Source organism: Ochotona princeps, chromosome 11 (genome assembly GCF_030435755.1).
Source record: "Ochotona princeps isolate mOchPri1 chromosome 11, mOchPri1.hap1, whole genome shotgun sequence".
In the NCBI taxonomy this organism is placed as follows: domain Eukaryota; kingdom Metazoa; phylum Chordata; class Mammalia; order Lagomorpha; family Ochotonidae; genus Ochotona; species Ochotona princeps.
This window is the reverse complement of record NC_080842.1, coordinates 39,545,259-39,572,883: the sequence shown is the minus strand read 5'-3', so window position 1 is coordinate 39,572,883 and position 27,625 is coordinate 39,545,259. Positions and strand designations below refer to the sequence as shown.

Below are 27,625 nucleotides of genomic sequence, written 5' to 3'. Positions count from 1 at the left end.
GACAACAGAAAAAAAGAAGGGCGGAAGGGAAGATTGATTACTCACTAAATATTAACTTTCCTGTCTACATCTTTGGGTAAAGCTGCAGCCAGGATTTCTGTGCCTTTGTGTACTTCCAGCCCCAACCTGACCGACAGCTCATCTTCGATCAATTCCAGAAGCACAGTGTATTATCAGGTTAAATCGCATACACTGAGGGTGCCTCGGGGGCACAGGGAGAGCACAGACAGGAAGCAGCCCACTGCCCTCCCACCCACCGGCCTGAGCTGGTGCTTTGTGTCTGGTCCGAGAGCCACACAAGGGAGAATATAAGAAGATGCAGCATCTGTGGGACAGAGCAGAGAAGAGCCTGGGACTTGGCAACCGCATTCCCCAAGAAGAGTGGAAAGGCCTGTGCAAGGGAACCGCTCAAGTCGAAATATAGTCTTGTTTTCAAAGTTCAGTGTCAGGCAGACGAGGGAACCACAGAACTCTATTGCCTTAGAAATAAGAGAAAGGCAGAGAATTGATAGGTAGTTTCACATATTGCAAGCAAAAATATTCCTCTGCCTACATTCCTTTCTCATCTTAATTTTCTTTTTCTTCTTTTAAAAGACTTATTTACTCTATTTAAAAGGAAGAAGAGAGAGAGAGAGAATGATTTTCTTCTGCTGATTCATTCCCCAAATGACCTTAGTGGTTGAGACTAGGCCATGCTGAAGCCAGAAGCTAGGAACTTCCTCTGTGTCTCTTGCACAGGTGGCAGGGGTTCAAGGACTTGAGTCATTTTGTTCTGCTTTCCTAGGCACAGTAGCAGGGAGCTGGATTAGAAGCAGAGCTGTTGGGGCTTGAATCAGTGCTGTGATGGTAGAATGCTGGTTTTGTAAGTGGTAGCTATAGTCCATGACCCCCAATCCATGGATTTCTCCTCATTTCTTAAAATAAGAATAATGCCAAGCATGCTACAAGAACACAGACATGCAATGAGGCTAAGATGGGCTACAGCACAGCCAATGTTGTGCAAGCCCTACAGCAGTGTCTTCCATGTCGGCTACTTTTATGTGGAGAGTTTTACAAGCTCTGATGCTATATACCATGTTAATTTAGTCCTTATCTCTGCCCAGTGATGCCATCGTATAATCACCATGTAGTTCCACTGAGAACTACTGTATGAAGTAGATATTATATTGCCAGCAGGATTAACAGTAGTTATATTAGCAATTAGGATTCTATGAAACAAGGGTTTACCTAAGGCAGATGTGGGAGATCAATTTTCTACAAAGATTTATTCATTTGAAAGGTAAGTGTCAGTGAGAATGCAAGAGACAGAAACAAATCTCCACCTGTCAGTTCAGTCCCTAAATGGCCACAATAGAGAAGCTTGGAACTCCATCCTGGTATCCCATATGGGTTTCAAGTACCACACATCACAGTCTCCTCACGTACATTTGGATAGGAAGCAGAGCAGACAGAGCTGGAAGTTTGATGTGCCTCGTGGTTGTGAAAAGCAGCAGCCTTCTTCTTCTTCTTCTTTTTTTTTTTTTTTTTTTGAGGCTTATTATCTTAATAATTGCAACAAACAAAGCTGAGCAGATTTGGCGTGAAATACAGACCTCAAAATCAGTGAAGAGCCTCAATAGCAGTAGAACTAGTTTAGGTGACATTTGTCTGCTTAGGGCCACATGAGACATGACTCGGGATTGGTTACTGCAAAATCATTTTCCAGAAGTATGTGGGAAGCTGAAAGAAACCAGCTGATGGAGAGACTGTTCTCTGACTTGAGCAAGGCCAGGAAAAAGTGCTCATCGTGCTGCTAAATCGCACGTGGGCCTATTTCATTGCATATGACTTTATTACCCCCAATTTCATCATGAGCCTGCAGTTGACTGCCTGTACCCATTAAATACTTACAACTTGGAGAATGATTCTTAATTTGGGCCACAGGATATTGCTCTGATCTGTTTCCAGCTTGTTCTGTTATGTCGGGGTTGAGCCATCATTCTGGGAACGCTGAGTTGGCCAACAGCCAGGAGATATTTGAGCATCCAGAGGTGGGCACGGGGTACAAAGAGTACGTGGACAAAGGGATACTACCCTCCCCTTAGGTTCCCATCTCTCCAAAGAACAAAGATTAAGTTCAACCCCAAGACCAGAGTAAGTCCACAGCAGGAGAAAAATAACAAAACAGCAACACCTGCCAAAATGGTGATGAATTCTGTATGAATCAGCCAAGTGACTCAGCACCTAGATAAAAGCTTATTTGAATCTCTGAGGTTTGGTGAAGGGGGTAGTTCTGCTCAGTTCCATGTGCCAAGACGCCCCTGGCATTGGCAAGCACAGTGCCAGGCCCCAGGTTTCTGAGAGAGACACAGTCCAGAGGGTCAGAGGGCTGTGGACACATCTGCAAGTGCTGAGAAGGCAAGGAACTAACGTCCTAAGGTCCCTACGAGCTGCAGACCAAGTTGCCTTTAGATACTGGATATCAGATGGATGAAGAGGCTAGCAATGGACTTGAACTTAGCACTGAAACACCCACACCAGCTCAACAAAAGATGCCACTAATGTGATCCATAGCTTCACTGAAGGCGATGGCTGTTCGTTCCTGGTGACATTCACACTGAGGCAGAATGACCACCGCTTGCTAGAAAGAATGGTGTGGGCATAAGGACCCAGCAGATTGTGGAGATCAAAGCAGTTGACCTATATGATTTACTTAGAATACTAAGAACCCATAGTGGTTCAGTGTGTTAAGCCTCCACTTACTGCTGGATCCTATATGGGAGTGCCTGTTGGTGTCCCAGCTGCTTAGCTCCTGGTCCATCTCCCTGCTAATGCAGTGGTGAGGCAGTGAGGGAACGACCCAAGTCCTGGGGACCCTGCTGTCCATAGGGCAGACCTGCATGGAGAACTGGCTGCTGGCTTCTGCCTGGTTTAGACTGTTGTTGCAGACATGTGGGGAGTGAACCAGTTAATGAAAGATCTTTCTCTGTCTCTTCCTGTAATTCTGCCTTTCAAATAAATAAGTAATAAGACAAATCTTTAAAAAGAATACTACTAAAAATGTAATGATGCATGTATGGCACTTTGAAAGTTCGTGTTCTTTTTTACGGTTTATTCTGAATCCTGTTTGCTTAGTAACAGGAAGTAATCAAGTACTTGTCCCCTGGGCTCTGCACTCATGGCTGTGAATCATGCTATTTTTTTCCAAACCCTTTCTTCCTCTCCGCCCATTTCTCCATTGCGGCTGACTAAGCCTGATCTCCCTGCCTGACCTCCAAAAGCCAGTTTTGAAAACTGGTCATTGAAGATTTATGCCTCTCTCACCGGATGCTCAGGGAACTAGGGAGCACAAAAGTTAAAAGGATTGAGGTTCAGAAACAATGTTTCTGACCTTGGCATTGACAGGGCTGCAGAGGAGGCAGTTCCCATAGACAATGTGACTGCTACTGATATATATATTTTTAATTACAAGGAAGCCTTGAGTTCTTGCTGCATTTCTCCTCCTCCTCCTTGGCTGAAGATCTCACACTTGGGGACCTCAGACACTTAATTTAGATGCCAAGACACCTGCTTGTGCAGGGGGCAGAAGCGGAGGCTGGGAGGTCAAAGCGATTGGTCCCATCAGACCTGGGCTATGAGGTCCAGCTGTAATTGTTGCAAGGCCTGCAAGCATGCAGCCCACACTTGCTGGCATGCCTTGCAGCTTCCTACAGGCCACACCTTCTTACCACAAGTAGGGTCCTGGTGGCTCCTGGACTGTGGGTAGCCAGGGCCTGGGTCTCCAGGCTGCATTGTATAGAGGTTAATAGGGAAACGCAGCCCTGACCACTGGTATCCTGCTGTTCTTTAGGCCATTTTGTTTTATGCTGGTTTCCAAAGCCGTTCCTGCCCCAAACCAAGCTACCTATCCCTGTGGGGTCTACCTGACTCCCACCAGCCTGATTGCAGCCATCAGGGAAGGTCTCCTTGTCCCTGCTCCTGGAGCTCAGATGTCCTGGGGACCCGGATCAGGAAGCTTGGCTCCTTCCCCAAGAAGTGCTGCATCTCAGAGGCTTCTGATGGCTCCCTGTCCTGTCCCTTCTGCACCAGAGGCTGGGGTAGTGCCAACAGCAGGAAGTTGGGGCAGCTGGAGGCTACTGGGTCCCTAAAGATACAGATGCATTTGCATAATTGTCAGGCCGGCATGGAAGAGGAAAATATAGTCCGCCCCTCCAACCCCTGCAGAAAACACTCAGGGCTTGTGACAAACCAAGCTTGGGTCCCACCCCATGAAGCCCACATTGCTTGGCTGGTACCTAAATGGCTGGGGAGCCAGAAGAGACCTCTCATTCCCCTAAAACATGCTCTTCAAATTAAACTCATTTCTTTTTTTCTCCAAGAGAAATGGGTCTGTCAGGGACCACCTTACCTTGCGATGGGCCTTGGCATTCTAACACCTGATGCCTTTCCTTGAAGCACAAGGCCACTGTGTGTGCCCCGCCCACATCATTCCTGATACCACCCCATTGAAATAGGCATATTTCATGGGGAACTGTGAGATGGTCTTTGCCTCCTCCTATCCCACCCCGGTGCGGGGGATGTCCAGATGGACACAGGAGCCCAGACGTTGTGTCCCAAGTCCTCGGCTCTGAGCCTCCCTGGATCACCGGGTGAGTGCTAGGCGACACCCAGGTTCACAGGCCATTTGCGATGCCCATGCGGCAGCTCCCCACACATCCCGGAGCTTCCCCCCACCCCAACTCCCAGCTTCGAGAAGGCTCTCCACGTTGCATTCCATGGCATTCTTTGGGCGTTGAGTCATGCAGGTTTGCAGCCAGCCCCGAAGGGGGTGTACGCGAGCAAAGCAGTATAAATACGGCGCCTCACTTTGCTCACCACGCGGCGTCGCCAGGAGGAGCGCACGGGCGCCGGCGCCGCTGACCGGTGAGCCGTTTTCATCTTTGCTGGCCCTGCGCGGAGCCGCAGCGGGACAGGTGGGCGGACGAGGCGGGCAGAGATGAAAGCCAGGCAGGCAGGAGAGGTGGCCGCAGCCCTATGCCCAACGGCTGCGCAGGGGGCCGAGTGGCCGGGGGGGGGGGTGGGGTAGGTGGTGTTCAGGGTGCCAGGACTCCCTGGAGATATGTGCTCCAGCCACAGGGTTGGGGTTGTCCATTGGGCAGGTATAATAACCCTTCTTTTTCAAAGACTGGGAGACGGAGACGAGCCTTGGAGAGCCAGGGTCCCGCCGGCGGCGGAACCGACCTGCGCGTGGGTCCTTCCGCAGCATCTCTGGTTGCAAAGGTACCGATTTTGTCGGTGGCGGCTGCTGGCTTGCTCGTATGAGTCATCATGGTTTCTCCCAGGCGCTGTCGTACTCCTGCGGGTGCGTTTTAAGTACGATGTTGTGCATACATTGCGGCCGCCTCGAGCCTGCTTGTATTGTAGTTTCAAATACAGCCAAGCCACTTGGCGGAGGAAGGCGCCAAGGCCCTAGTCTGCTCAGACCACCTTCTCATTTTACAGATAAGCTAGGCTCCGAGCCTTCGGAGTTCTGTCTCCACCCTTAACATCAGATAATCACCCACTGAGAACCGAAGCCCTTGACTATAGAATGTCGGGGTTTTGTCAGAACAAGAAGTGGCTTATTGTTATTTTTTTGTTTTGCTTTTATTATTATTATTATTTTTAAAGAGCAAGGCTAAGAATTTCAAAGCCAATGTGACAACATACAGTTTGAGTACCTAATAATATCTTTTTTCTTTAGTGAAGGGTATTTATTTGGATTTTTAAAAAAGCATTTTAAAAAGTGCAAATCCTAAGAAAGTTTATTCGGAGAGTGTAAGTAATAATACTATCTAAGGGGTGGGGTAATGGAGGCCATTTAAATGCCTGACCTTGCCAAAATGGGAATTTATTCGTCAAAAACACACAAAAAAATAGACTCCAAGGCTGACATTCACGTGTGTGTGTGTGTGTGTGTGTGTGTGTGTTATAGGTCACAGATAATCTCTTTTAGGTTTAGCATTCTACCATGCAGGCAGGAGCCAGTGGCGTGGGAGCTGGGGCTTTGGCCTTGAGGCTGTGCCTTGTCTGTTACTCCTCCCTACAGCTCTGCCTGCTCCCTCTTAGATTAATGCCTCTGAGCCTTTGGCTGGGTCACCTCTGGCTTTGGCAATGGCCCTTGGGAGACACTTGGCCCCGGGAGTGGGGCTCAGGCCAGCCCCAGGCAGGATGAGAGGGTCAGTGAGTCAGGGCAGGGAGTGGGCAGTCGAGATGGACAGCTGCTGTTCAAGTATTCCCCCTTGGACTTGCACGGACCGTGCAGGCAAGCCCAGGAGCTAGGCAGATCCATTCTTGGATTCAGCGTCATCACAAGGCCTTTGAGAGCCTTTGAGATGCTTTAAGGAAGAGCTCCCCCATATCCCCAAGACCAAGCCTCACAGTCCAAGGACACCTCACTGTGTACCTGCCTCTCTCCAGAAGCCCCAGTTAGGTCTTGTCAAGGCAGAGGATCCGTCCTCAGTCCTGTGTTGAGGACTTCAGCCTGTGATGGGGTGAGGCCCTGTGTCTACAGAACATGTCCATGTTTCTGAACTTGACAGTAGGTCCCAGTTCCAGAGGCTGATGTGACTTGGTGACAAGGAAAGCGGCTGGGTCTGGAGGTGAGGAGGTGGGGTTCTAATTTGGGGGTTGTGCCCAGTTTGCTGTAGGCCCATTCTGGCTCTGGGCTTGAGATCAGGCAGGAGAAGTTCCCCCCTTGTCCAGTCAGCAACAGATCATGGGCATTTCCCCACCGTCAGACTCCCATGCAGTGCTCTGACCTGAAGCGACCCACACCCGGCTCCTGGTCGGAACCTGTGTTCCAGGTTGTCTGGGAATTTCTCAGGAGCACTGTTTCTGGTTGCTTTCATCTGTCTGGTGTGACAAAGGCTCTGTCCCTGCCGGAGGCATTTCAGGCTTGAGTGAGTAGCTAGGGCATAGACCATGAGACCAGGCCTTCCTAGCAGGCCTGCAGGTGTGCCTGGCTTGGCCGCCCACGCGTCAGCCGGGAAGGCACTGACCTGCTCTTTTCTCCCGTGCTGCTCCTGTCCTCTGGGCTGCTAATGGCATCTCATCAGAGGCTGGCCTTGTTAATGACCCCCCCCCCCCCCCCCGCCCAGTGTCCATATGGGTCTGCTTGGCTGAGTGGTTCTGGGATGTGAACAATCTCCTTGATGGGAACCCCACGTCTGGGTTTCTTCTGTTATGAGCAGATAATAATTTGGCTGGGGGCAGGGGTGGATGGGCAGGGGGAGGGATTTCTGTTTTATGTAACAACTTGAGCTTCTGGGAAAGGGTCCGTTATGTAAGACTCGGGCTTGGGGCAGCTGGCTGAGAGCAGGGACACCCTGGCAGACCTCGAGGGAACGGGCCTTGTGAAAGGGAGCTTGTAAGTAAAGAGGCATGATCTTCCACAGGGACTTTCCAGGGAGGCCTGACCTGCTCCTGGGATTCACTTTTTTTTCATCTCAAGATTTATTTTTGTTTGAAAGGTAGAGTCACAGAGAGACAGGGAGAGACAAAGGGAGATCTTCCATCTGCTGGTTTATTCTGCGAATGGCCACAACTGCAGGGGCTGGGCCACGCTAGAGCCACAAGTCTTACAAGTTCATTCAGGGTGGCAGAGCCCAAGCACTGGGACCAGCCTCCCTTGGTCTCACAGGCGCATTAGCAGGGAGCTGGATCAGAAGCAAGTGGCCAGGACTAAAACTGATGCTCCGCTATGGAATGCCTGCATTGCAGGCCCCAGGTTCACCATTGACCTTGAACTTTGCCTTTCCCTTCCTTTCACTCTCCCTGCTCTACTCCTTGAAGACGATGATTCTCCCTTCTTTGCTCTACTCTTTACCAATACTCCTGAATCCATGTGCAGCTTGTCTCAAGTCCCAACTGGATTTAATTTCTCCAGAGGGTTGGCTGTTACTGCCTTGGACTCTTAAAAATCCTAGTTAGGTGGTGCTGAGGTTCAGTGTGTGGTTGGTGATGTCTGCTGTGGGTCAGGTGGAGCTGTGTACACTGTAGGGCATGTGGCTAGGTGTTGGAAGCAGTCTTAGCTTGTGGGGCAGGGAGGTCATGGAAAAGGTAGATGATTGATCCAAAGGAGGTGTTTTGGATGTTTGATATGAGGGGTACTCTCTCTGGATGACAAGGCCAGGTTACAGTCAGTGTGGACAGCTTTTATGGGGGAGGGGAAGACCTGCAGAGCACTGGCCTGCAACTCCAGCGCTCTTGCCTCTGTTCGGTGTTGCTGCTGCCTTGTGCCTCCTCCCCGCACCACCTGCTTTCACTTGCTTTTGAAATTGTGAAAGGCCTAAGTCTGATCTTTGCTCTGAACTTCCTCAGGGATAAAAATGCACTTGATCTTGTTGGAGGGAACAGCCAAGGTGATACCTCCTCTGTGTTTCTGGGCAGCAGCTTCTGGTCAGGAAACCAGCAGACTGCCAGCCAGTAAGTAGCATGCCTGTCTGCTGATCTCTCTCAACAGAGGCCTGCTGGGATTCCAGACTCAGAGGAGGTGGCAAGATGAAGACTCTCCTGCTGTGTGTGGGGCTGCTGCTGACATGGGAGCAGGCACAGGTCCTGGGAGAGCAGGTGGTCTCCGAGAATGAGCTGCAGGGTAAGTAGAGTGGGCATGGGAATGGGGTCCTCAGGCCACAGCATAGGGTTGCAGCTGAGGGCAGCCATGCGCTCTAATGCAATGTTCTCCAGCCATCCTGCCCCTGGTCTGCAAGAACATGTGCATCTTGTGCCCTAGCTCTGGGTTCCTCTGGTCTGTTCCTTGGCTCTCTAGTTGAAGCCCTTGGTGGTCACGTTCACTTCTAGGAGTTGGCAGGTACCTTCCAGGAACTGCCTGGTGGCTGCATTGTGTTTAGCTGTCCTCTTGGCCCATCCCCCAGGCCTCCTCTCTGAAAGAGCATTTGTGCCTTTGTTGGTCTCCCCTGTGTCTACTCAGAACATAAGCTTCATGTTCTCAGCAGTAGAGAGGAGGCCAGGTCACATGAGAACTTGGGACCTCCCCGCCAAGAGGCCCTGTCCCTCATCCCACCACCTTTCTCCTGCCCGCTGACCAGTTCTGCAGGGTCATCCTGAAAAATCTCAGGCCCGAAGGTGGGGCCAGTTGTCACATCCCAGCTGTGAACCCTGGACAACAGCCTTAATCTTACTACCCTGCACTCTCCAAAGCCTCACTAGCTATATAGAGGTGTAAGTGACAAGTGAAAGTTACGTGGAGTGTGAGATGCAGCATGACACACACACTGTGGAATGACGATCACCTTGATCACCTGATGAGGTGATGAGAACATTTAACAGCAATTGTGTCAGTGAATTCCAAGGATAATAACAAGCCCCTCCAGGTCTAACCCATCCTGGGTAACCAACACTTTGTCCTCTTTGCCTGGCAATTCCCCTGCTGCACTGCTTGTTAGCCATCTGTGCGATGGGCACAATGATAGGCTTCTGAAGAAGAACCATTGGTACAGTGTTTGGCATGTGTTAAGCACCAAGTGTGCAGTCCTCAGGTGATGTGATGGCTTCTTGCCTGGTCCTGGTCATTCATTCGTTCTCCTGTCCCTGTGACCAGGTTGGAAGAAAGGACAGCTATTCAGTTCAACTAGATTGCGGAAAGATCTGTATTCCAAACAGCAGCATTTGGATGCATGGAAATGTAATTTCTGTGTTTTTCTTTTTGCTTCTTCTGTGGCCGGGCTGGTTCTCCAGCACCGGCTGGGCTTGGTGCTGGCTGCCACCCTGTTTCCAGGCTGTGCCAGCTCCTGGGCTTGTATTTCTGAGCAGGAGGGCTGAGAGACAGTGACTTCTGTGATAGGAACTGGTTTGAGCGCCAGGCTGGGGCCATGAGGAGACCTGCTAGGGGCTGAGGGCTTCTCATTCTGGGTGGTCCCTGTGTGACCTGTGCGGCTCCGTGCAGAGCACCATCTGTTTCTCTCTCCTCATGCTTCTCCCTGCCCTTTTCTTGGCAGAACTGTCTACTCAAGGGAGTAAGTACATTGACAAGGAAATCCAAAATGCTGTCAAGGGCGTCCAGGAGATAAAGACTCTGATCGAAAAAACGAACCGAGAGCATAAGACGCTGCTTGGCATCCTGGAGGAAGCCAAGAAGAACAAGGAGGTGAGGCTACACTGGTGACCCCGGGTTCTGCCGCAACCACCCTGCTGGACAGGAGGCAGGGGTCATCTCAGGGTGCCTTGCTGGGTTGCCATGGGGACCTGCGGTCCTCCCAGGACTGTGTCAGCTGATCCCGGGATTGTGGTTAAGAAAAACGGAAGGATTATTTGCTTTTGAAAGCTTCAGGAGAGTGAAATCTTGGATCTGGTTTCGTTATAGTCCTGGCCTAGGGCCGGATGCCCAGATTCAATTGAGTGGGTTTTTCTAAACCCCGACAATGTGCAGGCTCCATGTTAGACCGCAGATGGGGCGGCAGGGGTTGATGGGGCGGGGGCGATGGTGCCTTTCCTTTCGGAAGCTTTTCATATTTGGTCTGTTTCTTTTTCTCTGTTCTTTTTTGATGTTGGCTATATCCAAGATAATGAATCTTTAATATTGAAATGCCGAGTCTAACATTTCAAATGTGTAAGCACTTCTTGCAATGATCCCCATGCCCAGCTTTAGATGGCAGTGGTCCCCCATCATCCATAGGGGATGCTTGCATTCCAAGACCACAGGTCAATATTTACAACTACACGTGGATTAACCCTGACATAGGCTATGTTTTTCCTATCTATGTGTACCAGTGGCAAAGTTCAACTTATAAAATTGGCAGAGGGAGAGGTGACTGAAAGGGTTAATTGTAAAGGTGACTGTAAAAACTCCATGATTTTTTCGTTACAAGTGCTTCCTGCTTATGGCAAGAGGTTGCCCCTTGACTAGAAATTAAAATCATTTCACTCACCTTGGAGTCTCGTGCGGATTCATTGAACCCCAGCAGGTGACCAGCACAAGCAATAATAAAACGCAACTATTGTAGCAGTTAGCCATTATAGAAGCTAAGTGGAAGTAATCTCTCACAATATATCTTGATTTCTGATTGAACTGTAGTAACACTTTGGAACCATGTTTGACTACAGATAGCTGAAGCTGCGGAAGGCCAAACTGTTGATGGGGGTGGGGAGGCATTACTATTACTGTTACACAATTTATGTGCTTGCTTTTGAGCATCTGTGTGGATACATGACTAGTCACAAACCAGTACCATAACCAACACCTTTAATCAAAAGGACTTTTTAAAATTGTAAGACTCCTGGAATAGTGTCTTACACAATGATTGTGTCAAATGTCACGAGACATGGGCTATGGAGTTTTGGTAGTTGATGTGACATTGGTTTTGAAAGTCTGCTGATTCTTCATCCATGCTGGGGGCATGTTTCCCATAGGAAAATAAGATTCATGGAGCCTATAGTCTGGTTTAGGGGCTGGCACCTGGACATGGAAGCAGAGAGTAGAGAAAATGAGGTACTCACGGGGTAAAGAATGTAAGAGCAGAAGTCGGAGGGGATGATCCAAAGGGCTGCAGGTGCACAGGAGACCTGGCAGAGAACTAACTGGGTCATGAAGGGTGAGACATGCTTAAAGCTTGGTGGGTTGGGAGTCCAGGCATGTGAGTGAGAAGGTGGTGTGAGTTGGAGCTGGGGTAGAGGCCAGCCCATTGGGGGGCCAGCCCCTGAGGAAGCCTGCTGAGGTGGAGGGCCCAGGAGAATGGCACTTGTTCAGGAGGAGCAGAGCCTGTGATCTCCGCAGGCGTCCCACCTGGCCTCTTGTCTTCTGTAGGATGCCCTGAATGAAACCCGGGACTCTGAAATGAAGCTGAAGGCATTCCCAGGAGTGTGCAATGAGACCATGATGGCCCTCTGGGAAGAGTGTAAGCCCTGCCTGAAGCAGACGTGCATGAAGTTCTACGCCCGTGTCTGCAGGAGCGGCTCAGGCGCGGTTGGCCACCAGGTGAAAAGAAAATACACGGGTGGCGTAGGCTGTCCATGGAGAATGAGGGGAACACAGTGAAATAGGCTTCACTGTCAATGTGGTTGATTGGGCCTGGCTGGCTGCATGGGGGCCCAGAGTACCGTGATTGATGAGTCATGTCTGGCATGCATGCAGATATATGGAGTATGCATGGCAAATACTTGTCATCACTTCCAAGGCTTTTGTTCAGAAGTGATTTTCTGGATAACTTAGCAGAGAGTTTCAGGGTATGGCAGAGCCCTACGTTTACTTAGGCAATGGGGATTAAGTGTTTCTAGCACGTTATTATTAACCTTGTCCTTCTCTGTGGGCCTTCAGGGTTTGGTGATTTCATGGAATTCACCGTTCCCAAAGGCGCACCGATTGATTTTCAGCATGCCAGGAGGGGGTGTCCTCAGTGACCAGAGATGGCCTCATTGGGGTCTCTAAACTCTTCCCCAAGGAAGGCAGCAGATGGGAGCAGTGTCCTGGCAGTTGGGCCATCTGCAGGCTGGTTGGGTCTTGAACTGGTAGCTACATAGAGCCTGGCCCATGTGGCCTAGAGGAAGGCCCTGGGGGAGCAGGGGGGTGCTGTGGGCTTGCTGTGTGTCTCCTAACTGCACCTGCTTGGGCTGTCCCAGCTTGAGGAGTTCCTGAACCAAAGCTCTCCCTTCTACTTCTGGATCAACGGCGACCGCATCGACTCTCTGCTGGAGAATGACAGGCAGCAGAGTCACCTCCTGGACATCATGCAGGACAGCTTCAGCCGTGCCACGGGGATCATGGATGAGCTCTTCCAGGACCGGTTCTTCACACACCAGCCTCAGGACATGTTTCACTACTCGTCCTTTGGCTACCCCCGCAGGAGACCCTCATTCCTCTATCCCAAGTCTCGCCTCGCCCGCCACATCATGCCTTTGTCCCCATATGGACCCTTGAACTTCCAGGACATGTTCCAGCCCTTCTTTGAGTTGATTCACCAGGCCCAGCAGGCTATGGATGTCCAACTGCACAGCCCGAACTACCAGGGCCTGAACATGGAGATTATCCCAGGTGAGAGGGCTGTCTTCTGCGAGTTGGCAGTTTGCAGAACAGCTCAGTTTGTCCGAATGCCCACAGCTGCCTAGCCAGAGTCCCCACTTAGAGGGGGAAAAGTAAGAGTCAGAGTGGCAAAGGAAGGCATCCAAGGTTGCACAGCTGAGAAAGTGGGACCCAGCCCAAGCCAGTCCGACAGCATTCTTTCCAGTCGCCCATGTCCCTTGAAGTAGCTGATGGCTGTGACGTTAACTGCCTGTATAATCAGAGCTCCCTCCCTTTGTCACTCTAGTGGCATTGCGGGCAAGCCATGTACCCATGGGTGACAGATTCCATCATCAGCCCTTCTCACACCTAGGCCAGCTGTGCATGGCTGGAGCCTTAGAACTGGAAACAGAATGGACCCTCAGTGTGGACCTTTTGAACACTAGGCAGGGAAAGGCAATGCCTCAAGGAGCAAGTTCCTTCCCCTGCGCTTGGTTGGCCAGGAGTGTTCCCTCCCACCTTCACAGGCACGCTGACTGGGCAAGAACAGCGAGCTTGAATGAAGGCAGAATTGATGCATGGTGGTGCCAAGGAGAAGAGCAAGTTGTAGGGGTATGAGGAGGCAGAGGAGGTCTCTGATGAAGACAGTGGCAGGGGTATCCATTATCAGCTGAGGAGTCATAGGAACAGCTGCCAGGGAGCCCACAGAAGAGGCAAGGCAGAGGGCTCAATTGCAGCCAGTCTGACCATTGCACCATCCTGAAGGACCAAACAGCCATGCAGAAGGGTTCAGAGAGATCCGTGATGCTGGCTGGCCTCTCTGGCACTGGACACCTTTGTCTCACTTTTTCCTCTCATGTGTTTCCAGAAGGCAATGATGATCGCACTGTGTGCAAAGAGATCCGCCACAATTCCACGGGCTGCCTGAAGATGAAGGACCAGTGTGAAAAGTGCCAGGAGATCTTGTCTGTGGGTGAGTCGGCTGGGCTCCAGGCTGCCAGCTGCCCCTGTGACCGCCTGGGCCTCCCTGGGCCTGCTCCAGGGGGTTCAGACAGATGGGAATTCATATTCCTGTCCCCAAGAATGTGGCCCAAGAACAGGTCCGTAGCCTAAAACAGAGTGGGGTCTACATCTGTAGAATGAGGCTAAGATGCAGAAGTGTACGAAGTTAGTGAGAAACAGGTGATATGCCCATGCCACATCTAGTTCCTGGAAAACAGACGGTCCAGGGTGGGTGCTGCTGTGCTTTTCAAAAAAAAAAAAAAAAAAAAAAAAAAAAACCAAAAACCAAAAACCAAAAAATAAAAAAACTCATCCATGATCCCAAAAGATGATGCCCCTCTTCCCTTGATGTCTGCCTCTTTCCTGCCTCCGCTCCCTCCCACTCCCTACCCCAGTTATTCTGCTCCTACCCAGGAGCAGTGCAGTAGACATCCTCAGATTATAACATTTCAGTGTACATCCTATTCACTGAGTAATCATACTCATATGTGCCAGGTACTGTTCTAAGCACCCCCTAGGCACTTACTTGTGTTCTGCCCAATGACCCTGTGTGTTGGGGTTAGCCACTGTCCCTGTGCCAGCAAGAAGGAAACTCAGTCACAGAAAGGGTAAGGACGCTTGACTGTATTACATCATTCCCAAGTAGGTGAACTGGAATTCCAACCTAGGGGTTGGGTGGGTGTGTTTGCAGACAGTGGACTGACTTCTTTCCACAGTGTCCCTGAATTCTCTGGCACATGGCCTACTGATACAGTACTTTGACACCTCTTAGGTTGGTTGGTCCCTGGGCAAAGGAGATAGTTCCTTCCAACTTTCCCTTCCATCGTGTCAGATCTGGTGATCTATTCAGCTCTTTCTCCTTGAAGATAGCTATAGCTACACAAATGTGAGGACTAGTTTCTGGTACATGGTAGTCTGTGATCAGGAGTTAATTTTTCCTCCTTACAGCCAGCTTATCAATCTTGTGGCTTTGAGTTTACTTCATAGGTTTGGGTTTGCCTGGGCAGGCCTTCAGAATCTAGTTAATTATTCCCAGCCAATGCAAAATAAACACTAGTGTGTTAGGAGGCTGAAGTACGAAGTTTTAAATGGGTATATAATCAAGGTGCTTGGCCTTTTCACACACAGATATTATAGGCTAGCGCAAATTACATAGTATCTCACCACAAGAAAGTTAGTAGTTATGTCGGGATCAGAAGAGTAGTAGGTGTGTTGGCTCCCATTGGACCTCTCATGCTGGACTTCTTCCTTGGCTTACAACTTTGCAAAAAACAGTCACTTTCACTTCTGAGTTGAGGTAGACTTGCTCTTTTTTTTTTTTTTTTTGTAAGATTTATTTATTTTTGTTGCAAAGTCAGATATACAGAGAGGAGGAGAGACAGAGAGGAAGATCTTCCGTCCGATTATTCACTCCCCAAGTGGGTACAATAGCCGGTGCTGAGCAAATCTGAAGCCAGGAGCCAGGAGCCAGGAGCCAGGAACTTCCTCCAGGTCTCTCATGCAGGTGCAGGGTCCCAAGGCTTTGGGCCATCCTCGACTGCTTTCCCAGGCCACAGTGGGGAGCTGGAGGGGAAGTGGGGCTGCTGGGATTAGAACCGGTGCCCATATGCGATTCCAGCACGTTCAAGGTGAGGACTCTAGCTGTTAGGCCACCGAGCTAGGCCCTAGACTTGCTGTTAATTGTGGTCCCTGTAACCTCATGATCAGGTATCTATATGGAGCTGTAGACCAGGGGATATCAGTCCTGTTCCACTTTTAGTATATGTGCTGCCGAAGTGAACATGAGATCTCAGTTTCAACACTGCCAACCTCTGGAATCAGACAATTCTTTGTCTTGGGAGTCTGTCCTGGGCAGTGTGAGGTGCTGAGCAGTCTCTCTGGCACCTGTGTCCCTCAATTCCAGCAGCTCCGCCTCCCAACCAAAAAATCCGCATGTGTTCAGAGCTTACCAAGTGTCCCCTGGTGGATAGCGTTGCCCAGACTGAGAATCTGTGGAACAAGTCTCTGTTCTCAAGGACTTTGTCTTTTAATTATTTTTAAGTTTTTAATTATAACTCAGTAGAGCTAAGGATATTCATTACATGCTTCTAATTTATTGCTTTTAACTTAACTGAAAGCAGAGAGACAGCGAGAGCTCTTCCAGGGACTGGTTTGTTTCCTCAGTTGCTGGCAAAAGCAGGGACTGGACCAGGCTGGAACCAGGAGTCTGGGACTCCATCAGGCTCTTCCATTTGCCACCTTGGGGCATTGCCTACCACTGCCCATGGTGTGTGTTAGCAGAAAGCTGGAACTGGGGTCAGGGCTGCCGTGCCAACCCAACACTTGAATCCAGACACTCTGATAAGGGGCTTGGGGGTCCCAAGCAGCATGTTAACCGGTGTGCCCAATGGCCTCCCTCCCACACAATCACATGGTTTTTTTCAACCTGGCTTCTTGTTAGCTATCCTGCTTCTTGTTCCAGGTAACTGTGATATGAGCAATTGCACTCACCATTCTGAAGATCTCTTTTTTCCTGTGGCTCACAGAAATTTGATGTAACCTCCTCTAGACATTGTTCAAATCATTTAGAGGGAGAAAAGCAGTAGTTTTTGAAGAGATGGGGGCAATTTCCAGCTCTTGTAAGAACTCATGGTGGACCCTTGAGGACCAAAAGGAAGTAGTTCAGTTGTGCTTACTCTCCCACTGAGCTTGCTGCCGGCCCTGGTGTGAGGTGGGCAGGCAAGGACTTGCGATTACCAGGGGCTGTGATGTGTTGTGACTTGAAGGGACCAGAATTGTCAGCTCAGCAGATATGCTTAGAGCACAATCTGGGAGAATGTTCCAGAACCATGGCTGTTGCATAGGAGCAGTACAAGTTTAGTAGCTAAAGCCCTGGGTTCAAGCCTGGCTTCTTTGGCTCTGGGCGAGTTACTTTGATGGACCCCAGTCTCACTGTTGGTGAAATAGGAGTGTTAATATGTACAACACAATAGCATTGATTGTTTGAGAAAGGGGCCACCTAGAGTCCTGGACGTGGTGTCCGGTATGCAGCAGGTGCCCCCTAAGTGGCACACTGTCCTCTCCAGAAATGACGCCTGGGAGGGAGGAGGACCACAAGCGTCAGCAAAGCTTTGACTTTGAGAATGTAGATCGGCTTCTCACAGTGTGGTCAGCAGTTTTTGTATCCAGGTGCCAAGGCTGTGAGGACCTGGCATCCAGAGATAGATCAGTTACGTCACTAGGCAACGATTTAGCTCAGCAGATATTTTTTCCAAGGACAAAATTTTCTCACTATGGGAAACAGTATTATGATTCTCATTCTGAGGCAGATTCCTTATTTTGTCACAAGTGATAACAAACTGGACTTGTCCTTTTTTTGTTGTTGTTGCTATAATAATACTTGACCACAGTAACTTTATTTTTTGAAAAAGAGGTTCATTATGACCCTGCAGTTTTGGTCCAAGGTGAAGGGGTCTCCCACATGGGTTCTGAGGCCCAAACAGTTGTGCTATTTTCCACTGCTTTCCCAGGAACATTAGCAGAGAACTGGATAGTAAGTAGAACAGCCGGGACTTGAACCAGCACCCTTACGTGCTGTTGGCGCTGCAGGTGGAGGCTTCCTTAGCTCCTCCCCCTCATCTTCTAAAGCCACGAGTGTTCAGTGGTGAAGGCTGCACCTGATGGTCTTATCTATCATACATGAATCACCTCCCAACCACCCCCGCCCCGCCCCGTCAGCATTAGGGTGGGATTCAGTTTGCACCCGCATCCTATCTCACAGCAGGAGCTTATACTCCAGGGTCTTCCACCATTTCCACAGTCAAGCACCTGGCTAGGTCCCAGCCCTATGAGCTGATTCACACTGATGTCTTGGTCCCCTCTGAACTTTTCCCTCCTCATTTCTGCCTGGTTTTCCCATCCCCGGGCAGACTGCTCGGCCAACAATCCGGCCCAGAACCAGCTGCGGCAGGAGCTGAATGACTCCCTGCGCATCGCCGAGGAGCTGACCAAGCGGTACAACGAGCTGCTGCAGTCCTACCAGCGCAAGATGCTCAACACCTCGGCCCTGCTGGAGCAGCTGAACGAGCAGTTTAACTGGGTGTCCCAGCTTGCCAACCTCACACAAGGCCAAGACCCCTACTACCTCCGTGTCACCACGGTGAGTCACGTCTTAGCCACACGCTGATGGGTGGTGTGAGGATCTGGATGTTGTGTGTCTCTCACGCCAAGGATGAAGGGGAGAGGACGGGCTTGAGGGAAGGCACTTTGCTTCTCCCTGAGCACTTCCGATCACATGGCAGGAAACAGGACAGCTGTGTCCATTGGGGTGCCCCTGCCGCATCACCCAAAGGGCTCAGCTCAACCTGTTCATGGAAAGGGGTACGGGTTCTGCAGTTTGCACCTGACTGGGTGACTCAGCAAGCTGACTCTCCTGGGTAGTTGAACCCGTCTGCCAGGCTGCAACGCCTGGACAGTGCCCTTTGTATCCACACAGTCCCACATGCTCAGGCTTAATCACCTGCTGATCAAAATCATTAAAAAAAAAAAAAAAAAAAGGAATGCAGTGTCTTTCCTGAGCATGTGTATATATTTTTTTCTTTATGGACTAAGGCATCCAGCACAACAACTGTTTGTATAGCATTTCCATCTTATGAGGAGATTTGGAGTAAGGGCAAGGACCACACCATTTGCATGAAATTGCCATATTTGTGAGGGAGCCAGGCGTCAACGGCCTGCGGGCTTGAGAAACACTGGGTTCTTTCCTCAAGCTGCCTAGATCATGAACTGGTGCATTGTTTGAAATTAACGCTAAAAACGTTTTCTGCAGCCGAAAGTCCTTATTTACCCCAACCTGGACAGTGCCTGCCCAACCAGACAACATGGAGAAACCGTTGCTGGTCTTTGGGTTACACCCCTCGGCTGGTCACTTGTGGCTGCAGCAAGCGCAGGCCTGTGTGTCCAGCCGCCCAGATGTTCTTCCGGGTCATGCACCTGACTTCTGTTGCGCAGTGCACAGCTGTGGGTTGCTGCTTTCAGCTCCTCCCTTCCTCTTCCAGGTGACTACCCACACCTCCGAGGATGACACCCCCTCACGCGTCACTGAGGTGGCCGTGAAACTCTTTGACGCCGATCCCATCACTGTCACGGTTCCAGAGGAAGTCTCCAGGAGCAACCCGAAATTCATGGAGACTGTGGCGGAGAAGGCGCTACAGGAATATCGCAAAAAGCAGCGGTGAGTAGTCCGGTCTTCCTGGCCACCTTCTGGGACCTCACCGGTGGCTGGGAACCGCAGGAAACCTGCAGAGTGTCGTCTAGTGCTGCTGGGGCAGGAGCCCAAGGACGAAACCAGGGAGTTACTGGAGTTATTTTTCCTTTAACCCATGATCTTTACTGGTACATAAATTGGCTGTTTCATCTCCGTGATCTTGAGCCCTCCCTCCCCTCACCTCCTCCCCTGCTTCCCTTTTGTTTTTCAGAGCTGAGTGAGTTTTGAATGTTGCTTTTCCACCTACGGGGTCGTCCGCGTCCAGCTCCCCCTGAGATGAGCCGCAGCCCCCATGCCCTTCCAGAGAGAGCTCTGCACGTCTCCAGGAGACCAGGCCCCGGCCCCACCCCGTGCCTCCTCCCTCGGGATTCTGCCCGCTAGTGCCTGCCTTGACCAGCTCGCTCGCGCTCGCTTGTGGGAAGGACGGCTTCCGCATGCAACTAATTGAATAAAGCTGCCTTGTCATCCCGGTGTCGGGGCTCCTCTTTTTAAGCTGCTGCCGCGCCTCCTGCATGCCTTCACATCTTGTTTTGGACAAAGATGGAAGGAAGAGCAGATGTGAAACACCGGCTGAGGCGCGAGACTGCCACCTGGTGGTCAATAGCAGGAGTGCGATGTGGAGGTTCAGTCAGTTCCAGAACTTCAGGCTTTCAGGGAGAGAGGCGGGTGTGCCAACAGCCCTACTGAAGTGCCTTCCTGAACGGGGAAACTTTTCCGTTCCAGTACAAAACCACTGACGTCGTCTCACTGGGGCGAGGATGATTTACTGAAGAATGCATTTAAAAATTAGAGTGATGACGGAATGATTGAAAGGCCAACTGGGTAATTTAGCACATGATTGGTATCTGCTGTATGAACTGTAGGCCCCCAAAGACCACACAAGGCTGCTTGCTTTTTAGTTGTGTCTTGGGAACTTTCTAGACTGTGAAATCTATCTATAATTCATCTATGCAATCTTCATTATCTTTCCGCTAGACCACAGGGATGTCTGCTTAGATTGCTCTAGATGACTCATCCAGAGCTTAATCTGAAAGATAGTTTGGCTGTAGCGCCCACTGCTGCCAGAAGGTGGCACTGGCTAGTGGTGATGCACAGCTCAATGTGCGAAGCCTGGTCAGTTACTGCAGTCTCAAAGTGTAGAAGTCTGTTCTTCAGATTAGGCTCAAATGGGAGAAAGTTATCTAGAGGCACCCAAGGCTAGTAGTGATGTTCACAAGTAAATTCTTCGCTCAGAAGATTTTTTTTAAAGATTTATTTATTTTTATTGCAAAGTCAGATACACAGAGAGGAAGATCTTCTGTCCAATGATTCACTCCCCAAGTGGCCACAATGGCTGGAGCTGAGCCAATCTGAAGCCGGGAGTCCGGAGCCTCTTCCAGGTCTCCCACGCGGGTGCAGGGTCCCATGGCTTTGGGCTGTCCTCGACTACTTTCCCAGGCCACAAGCAGGGAGCTGGAGGGGAAGTGGGGTTGCTGGGATTAGAACTGGCGCCCATACAGGATCCCAGGGCAAGCAAGGAGAGGATTTTAGCCACTAGGCCAGCACGCTGGGCCCAGCTCAGAAGATTCTTATGTCACCATTCCTCGCTTCTCTGTTACAGGGTGCAAGCGAGAGCAACAAGCCTTGGCAGTAACACACCCGTGAGGCCTAGCCAGCTGCACTCTCAGGAAATTCAGAGGAAAGTCAGTGTGATCCACTCAGTGATGTATGCCAGGGCTGGAAGGGCTTTGTTGAAATGACCGTCACGTCACGTAGCACAGTGAATGAATGGAGCTATTAATGATCTTTACTCCAGGTGCACAAAGATTCACATTTTTTTGTACTTTAAAAAATGTTTTTATTTCCGTTTGAAAGGCAGACACTCTCTCTCTCTCTCTCTCTCTCTCTCTCTCTCTCCCATATGTTTGTTCCTCAGATGGCCACAATGGTGGCCGGATCTGGGATGGTCTGAAGTCAGAAGCTGGGAACCTCATTCTGGATTCCCACAGGGTTACAGGGTCCCAAGGACTTGGGCCATCTACCATGGCTTTTCCAGGTACAGCAGCAGGAAGCTGCATTGGAAGTAGAGAAGCCAGGGATGGAACTGGTGCCCATATAGAGTGTCAGCACTAGTTATGAGGCTTAGCCTGCTATGCCGTGGTGCTGGCCCACATATCTTAAGCGCTGACTCTGACAAGGTGTACCAAGTGATGACATTTATTTGAAAGGTGAGAGAGTGAATGGACACACACACATACAAGCACAGGAGGCCTCACACAAAAAATAGCTGTCAGGAGTGGCCAGTGGCCAGAATCTGCCAAAAAGGAGACGAGGCGGGGAGGGGCGACGGAACATCTGGCAGGCTTTCCACCTGTGAACTCTGCCCAAGGACAGAGAGAAACAGAGGCAGGGGGAGAGATCACTGCCCTCCTTAGGATGTTGGGCAGGACCTGTCTAGGTGTGAAGCCACCTGGTAATCCCATGGTGCCCCAGCAAGTCCCATGAGGTGCCCCACAGCCCTATTTCATGGCAGCCCTGCGTAAGTCCCAGGTGAAACAGATGCATCCTGGGAAAGGGGGGTGTTTTGATTGACAAGTAGAAGGATAGAATTACTGGGGGAGGGAGGGCAGTGACTTCAGCTCAACGTCACTAAGCTCACTGCCTGCCTGTTCATCCCACATTGACCTTGATATCACAGAAGGTTTCAAAAGTTCTATCCTAACCTTCATCGTTATGTTGCTGGATTCTGGAAGTCATTTCGTCCAGTCATGCTTCTTTTTCTTCTTCTTTTTAAAAACTGCATTTACTTTAAACTCTCCTGTGGTAGAGGGTGGGTCTCCACCCTTCTGCCTGCTTGGATGTCCCCTCTAGTCCTGACAGACATTGCAGGCCAAGACACTAGAAAGATGGAGATGGCCAAGGTGTGCAGACACGGAGCTGTTTGTGGCTGGAGGCTACAGAGAGTGAGCCTGCGGGTTCGGGCTGGTAGAACTCTGAAGCAAAGTGAGAACAAGGCCACGGGGGTGCTGAGAAGGTTCTGGCATCCGCCTGGCGTGTCACCAGCCTTGCTGTTAGGCCCATGCTGACACACAACTCAGGTGCCAGAAACTCATAGTATGACACCTGGGTAGGATTGCAAGATGACATGACACCAATGTTGTGCAGTGCACAGCCCTGGGGACATCCCAGTGTTCTGAAGCCTGCGGTGTAAACTTAACATTAGGTTCCCTACACCTACCCTCCAGGGAGGAGCTCCATTCGTTCCCTTCCAGGAGCAGCCAGCTCTGGGAAAGTATCAAGATTTGCAGACTGTGCAAACCTCCCACCCTGATGCCTAGCAGCCCTCATGGTTGAGTATGGAATATCAGCCAGGAAGTCGCCCGGCTGTGCAACATAGCACTACAGTGCTTGCACTAAGGATGAGCAAGGGGCCAGTCCTTGGTGGCAGAGGGAAGAGTTTGGTCTGGAAATGAGACCCACAGCCACAAGCGAGCTGATAGTTCTGGTCACTGGGGCTTTACTAGGAAGTAAAAGGATCTGCTTTGGACACTGCTGGCCAAGGGACACTGGTGAGCAGGACTGAAAGGGTCTTACATTCACATCTCCGTGTGAGCCTAGGATGGCTCCAGGCGCCATGACCCACAGGGAAGCATGAGGGTAAAGCATGACCCATGCGAGGGACGCCGCGCAAATTGCAGCTGTGGCTGTAGTCATGCAGAGCTGGGCTGGCATGGAGCCCGGCCTGACTCCAGCACTCATGCAGCCCCACGGCCTTCTTTGGGCTTCCTGGGGGTTCCCACTACAGTGTTGTCTCCCTCCATCCAGCTTGTACCAGTTTGGCAGACCCAAGGTCATAGCTCTAGAGAGTGCAAGAAGGATCCAGTATTCAGAGTTTGCTCACAGAACCAATGATTACCAAACCAGGGATATCAGAGCACGTGTAGCACCAGGTTAATAATGAACTCCCTGTTGGCCTCCGAGCAATTCTCACATGTTGATCTATTTCATCTCTGGTCCCGGGACCACCATCATGATCACTGGCTTACATCACCGCCTGCCGGCTGGGTAACACTACAGTTTGTTCCCGTCCCCTAACCCTGAGGGTCCACTCAACAGATAGTCCAAAAGTTGTCTGTAGCAAGAGCTGCTTATGCCCGCACAGGCAGAGGGCTTAGTCCGGCTAGGCAAGGTTTATGGGTATAACTGCAGCACCGCTTCCTGCCTATTCTCATCTGTTACTCAGAGGACAGGAACAAAGACCCTGACCTTGAAAGGGGCCCAGACAGTCTCTTGAGACTTCAGCTTTGCCTTTTGTCCCTCCCAGGTGGTCAACCCAGCAGAGGCTAGTATCCACGTTGAGGCACACGATGGGCGTGGGGATGATATGGAAAACATGAACTCTGGGCTCACATTCGGAAGGAGACCAGACAGTTTTGCAAACGACTTGGGTATAGGAAGCCACAGGGATACCGACAACATCAAACATAGGTATTTATTTTCCAAATGTAAACACCATTCTTGGTGTATGCTGTAACAACTGTATCCTGCGACCACCTTGAACACCACATAAGATTGTCTCCCTCTGGGTGTGTAAAAAAGCATAAACCAGCATTTTGGCAACTGTCTTATCTTAGAATTTGCTAGAACTGCTTGGGTCCTGTTACATGGAAAAGAAAACCAGAGTCTAAACCAAGACAGGAGGATTGTGGAGACATTGGCTTATACTTTCCCCACTTGAGCTCCTGGGTTCAGGCTCAAAGGCTCTTGAAACCAACTGTCCCCTTACAGAACTGAGCAGTGGCCAGCACTCTCTTCTCTGGGACGTTCCTGGTCGCTTGGTCCTTTAGGGCCAGCAGGCTGTGCAGTTTAGATCCAAGGCCACTGGGTTCCAGGAGCTGTCACCAGGGGGCACTTGAGTTCCTGTGCAGGTGCTGACTGGGGCGCTGCTCCTGAGTGGCCAGGGAGGGGACTCTCCAGCGGTGTCCCCTCCCCAGTCAGCTCCACCTGCCCACCTCCCTGACCACAACCACAGAGTCTTTTTTTCTGTTGGTTTTAAATATGCCATTTGTCTTAAAAAAAGATTTATTTATTTTTATAGGAAAGTCGGATATATAGAGAGGAGGAGAGACAGAGAAAAAGAGCCTGCATCTGCTGGTTTACTTCCCGCAATGGTCTATGCTGAGCCAATCTGAAGCAAGGAGCCAGGAGCTTTTTCTGGGCCTCCCATGTAGGTGCAAGGTACCAAGGGCTTTGCATCATCTGCCATTGCTTTCCCAGGCCATCAGCAGGGAGCCGGAAGGGGAAGTGGAGCAGCCGGGATATGAACCGGCGCCCATCTGGAATCTTGGTATGTAAGGTGAGGACTTTCGCCACTAGGCTACTGCCGGGCCCAAGGCTACAAAGTCTTATCTCAGATTCTGAGGATACAACGTTGTCCATCTTCCTGCCCCTCACGGGTAAGTGCCCATTGGGGGCTGTCCCCGCTGCAGACGCCCAGTGGTGAAGTGGGGGTCACCAGGATTGGACCTTCTGGTGCCTCACATCTTTGTGTTGGGGGAGCCTTTTGGAGCAGTGGGCGGTTGTAACCTCTGGGACACTCACAGCTCTCCTGGGCCCTCTTTCTGTAGCTGGGCAGCAAGATGACCACCACGCGAAGCTGCCACTTGGTGAGATTTGCTGTGTTTGCTTTAGTGGGCTACCTCGCTCTGCCAGTGCAGTTCTGAGGGCCGCCCGTGGCCCAGCAGCCCCGATGCTCCAGGGCGATTGTGTTTCTCATCTGCCCAAGGAGGCACCTTTCCACACAGTTTCTAATCCCACTGCAGGCGCCGCTGTTGAGCCCCTGCTTGCAGCCCCTGCTTGCAGTCCACAAGGGGGCAGAGCTGGCACATGTTTCAGGTTTAATCAATGAGAGAGCCGGCCCCGGGAGAGAAGGGAGAACCCTCCAGAGGGAGCCAGGAGCGGGTGGGAGGGTCCGCGGGACCCCGAGGAGGACTCCACAGCAAGAGTGCGTGGCCTCCCTACACCCTAAGTTTCCCAGCGAAAGAAGCTGCAACCACATCTATTCAAAGGCCGAACCACAAAGAACAAATCAGGTTCACAAGTCTATTTTCCAGAATATACGATGGCCTCAGTGTTGCAGGTATTAAATATTTTCTTGACCTCAAAGGTCCAACCATGAGCCATTGTGCCATGTGTGTGTCCCTTCTTTCTCTGCAAGTGTGAGTGCCAGCCCATACAAGAGTGGCCACTCCTTCTAGAAGTAGAAATGTCACTTAAAGATGCAGAAAGTGAAACTTTCCTTAGCCTTTGGAAACACAGTTACACAATAAAATGGAAGGTAAATCCAAAGCTCAAAAACATTAAAATATAAGCATGTCGGGGTGTTGTAGCTCAGGGAAGAAAAGCTGCTACCTGCGACCTCAGCACCCCTTATTGGACAGCAGGCTCGCTTCCCAGATGCTTCCCATACTATCCAGCTCCGTGCTGAAGTGCCTTGGCAAGCAGCGCAGGATGGCCCAAGTGCTTGGGGAGCATCTACCCTAGGGAGACCAGGATGGAGTACCAGACTTCTTGCAGCCTGGCACAGTCCCAGCTCCTTGGAGCCATTCTGGGGAATGAACTTGACGATGGAAGATCTCATTCTGTCTTTGCATCTGTGTCACTTTGCGTGTAAATGAATAAAATACATATTTTAAAATACAATACCAAGGCCTGGTGCGGTAGCCTAATGGCTAAAGTCCTCACCTTGCATGTGCCGGGATTCTATGTGGGTGCTGGTTCATATCCTGGTTGTTCCACTTCCCCTCCAACTCCCTGCTTGTGGCCTGGGAAAGCAGTCGAGGTTGGCCCAAAGCCCTAGGACCCTGCACCCGCGTGGGAGACCTGGAACAGGCTCCTGGCTCCTGGCTTCAGATTGGCTCAACTCCAGCCATTGCAGCCACTGGGGGAGTGAACCAGCAGATTAATCTCTTTTTTCTGTCTCTCCTTTTCTCTGTATATCTGACTTTCCAATAAAAATACATAAATCTTTATAATACAACGCAAGCTGTTGGGAACCCAGGTCCAGGAGACACACTGCCTTTCCAACTTGCTTGGATCTTGGCTTCCGCATCTGCAGAACACGGAGTGTAGTTTGCACCGAGTGGTTCAAAGCCCCGGGTTTCCGTTGCTGCGCCTTTCTCTCCATTGATGTCCTTAGGAGTCGTCCCATGTCTTCATGATGAATGCAACCAACATCTATCTGTATGTTAGAAGATTTATTCCAAAGAACTGATGCCTATAATTTTGCAAGCTCCAAGTTCATGGGCGCCTCTTCCCCCCCTCCCCGGGAGTTCTTCTCTCCCTTAAGCCCGCTTTCTGCACTTCAGTTGATGGCTTGAGGCCCACGCACACTTCGAAGCCAGCTACCCAGTGCCTTCACAGCAGCAGGTAGATGAACGTTCAGTTAAATAACACGGCACTCTGGTCCCAGAAGTTGGCACAAAGAATTAACGGCTTTCCCTTGTAACACACACTTGGAGCTGGTCTGGCTGCGTAGAGGACACCCTGTGTGGAGCTCAGGAGGACCCTGTGCTTGGCCGAGAACTCTGCTGTCCCCACCCCTCACTCCCCTTTGACATTCTGAAGAATTCTGGAACAAGGGGTCTTGGTTTACATCAGGCCCTGGGCCCTGCCACTTGCACGGCTGTGGCCTAGGACTGTGGCTGAGCTTCTGGCGCTGAAGCCGTGCAGCCCAGGTAGGTGTGCTGGGTCCAGTAGTTCTGCCACTTCCTGCCATGGTCCTCACCACCCACCTCTAGCACCTTTCCATCTTTCCAAGAGAAACTACCTACCAATCACTATGTCCCTACTTTCCCCTCCTTCCAGCCTGGCATCCTCCATCCTACTTCCTGTTCTCATGAATTTCACTGCTTTGGGTATCACATGTAAATGGAATCATGTGTTATTTGTCTTTTAGAAACTGACTTATTTTACTTAGCCTGAGGTCCTCAAGGTTCGCCTGTGTTTAGCTTTTATCAGAATTTCCTTTGTGAGACCAAATAATAGTCCATTGTGTGGAGATACTTCATTTATTTAGAAAGGCAGGGCAAGAGAAAGGAGAGTGTGAAAGAAACCGAGCCCAGGCCACACCAACCCAGCACCCGCCAAGAGACCCCCTACCAGAACTCCCCTCAAGGTGACAGACCCTAAAGTTTCACATCTATTTCAAAGTGGAACCTTGAACCTCCCAGGCTAGCAGAGTGCTGGGGCTCCCCTTCCTGCAGGGCAGAGAGGATATAGGCTTAGGGGTGGGGGGACGCTCTCAACAGGGCTCTGGGTGGCAGCCGCTCTCTGTGAAGGATTCCAAGGGAAGGGAGGCCAGCTCCACACCTCCCCGCAGGGCCAGCACCTGAGGCCAGGGGTCTGGGGTGGAGGGGTGGAGGGGT

The 27,625-nt window shown here is 50.8% G+C and overlaps 1 protein-coding gene across 2 annotated transcripts; it reads left to right on the top strand.

Moving 5' to 3' along the window:
* Window positions 1–4,770: 4,770 nt before the first annotated feature.
* Window positions 4,771–19,691, top strand: CLU (clusterin). Of its 2 annotated transcripts, none has more exons than XM_058670052.1 (9): window positions 4,771–4,902; window positions 8,485–8,614; window positions 9,978–10,126; window positions 11,783–11,953; window positions 12,595–13,006; window positions 13,842–13,946; window positions 17,884–18,113; window positions 19,012–19,187; window positions 19,432–19,691. In XM_058670052.1, the coding sequence occupies exons 2-9, from the start codon at window positions 8,521–8,523 to the stop codon at window positions 19,439–19,441; spliced, it is 1,347 nt and encodes a 448-aa protein (XP_058526035.1). In that variant the 5' UTR covers window positions 4,771–4,902; window positions 8,485–8,520; the 3' UTR covers window positions 19,442–19,691. The 2 variants fall into 2 exon arrangements, with proteins under 2 accessions (XP_058526035.1, XP_058526036.1); XM_058670053.1 differs by having other exon boundaries at window positions 4,836–4,952.
* Window positions 19,692–27,625: the final 7,934 nt, after the last annotated feature.

Bases quoted from the DNA above. Each gene is read 5' to 3' on its own strand.
- CLU (XM_058670052.1), top strand. From the start codon at position 8,521: ATGAAGACTCTCCTGCTGTGTGTGGGGCTGCTGCTGACATGGGAGCAG. The intron at 8,615-9,977 runs GTAAGTAGAGTG...TTTTCTTGGCAG, and splicing joins CTCCGAGAATGAGCTGCAGG to AACTGTCTACTCAAGGGAGT. The intron at 11,954-12,594 runs GTGAAAAGAAAA...GGGCTGTCCCAG, and splicing joins CAGGCGCGGTTGGCCACCAG to CTTGAGGAGTTCCTGAACCA.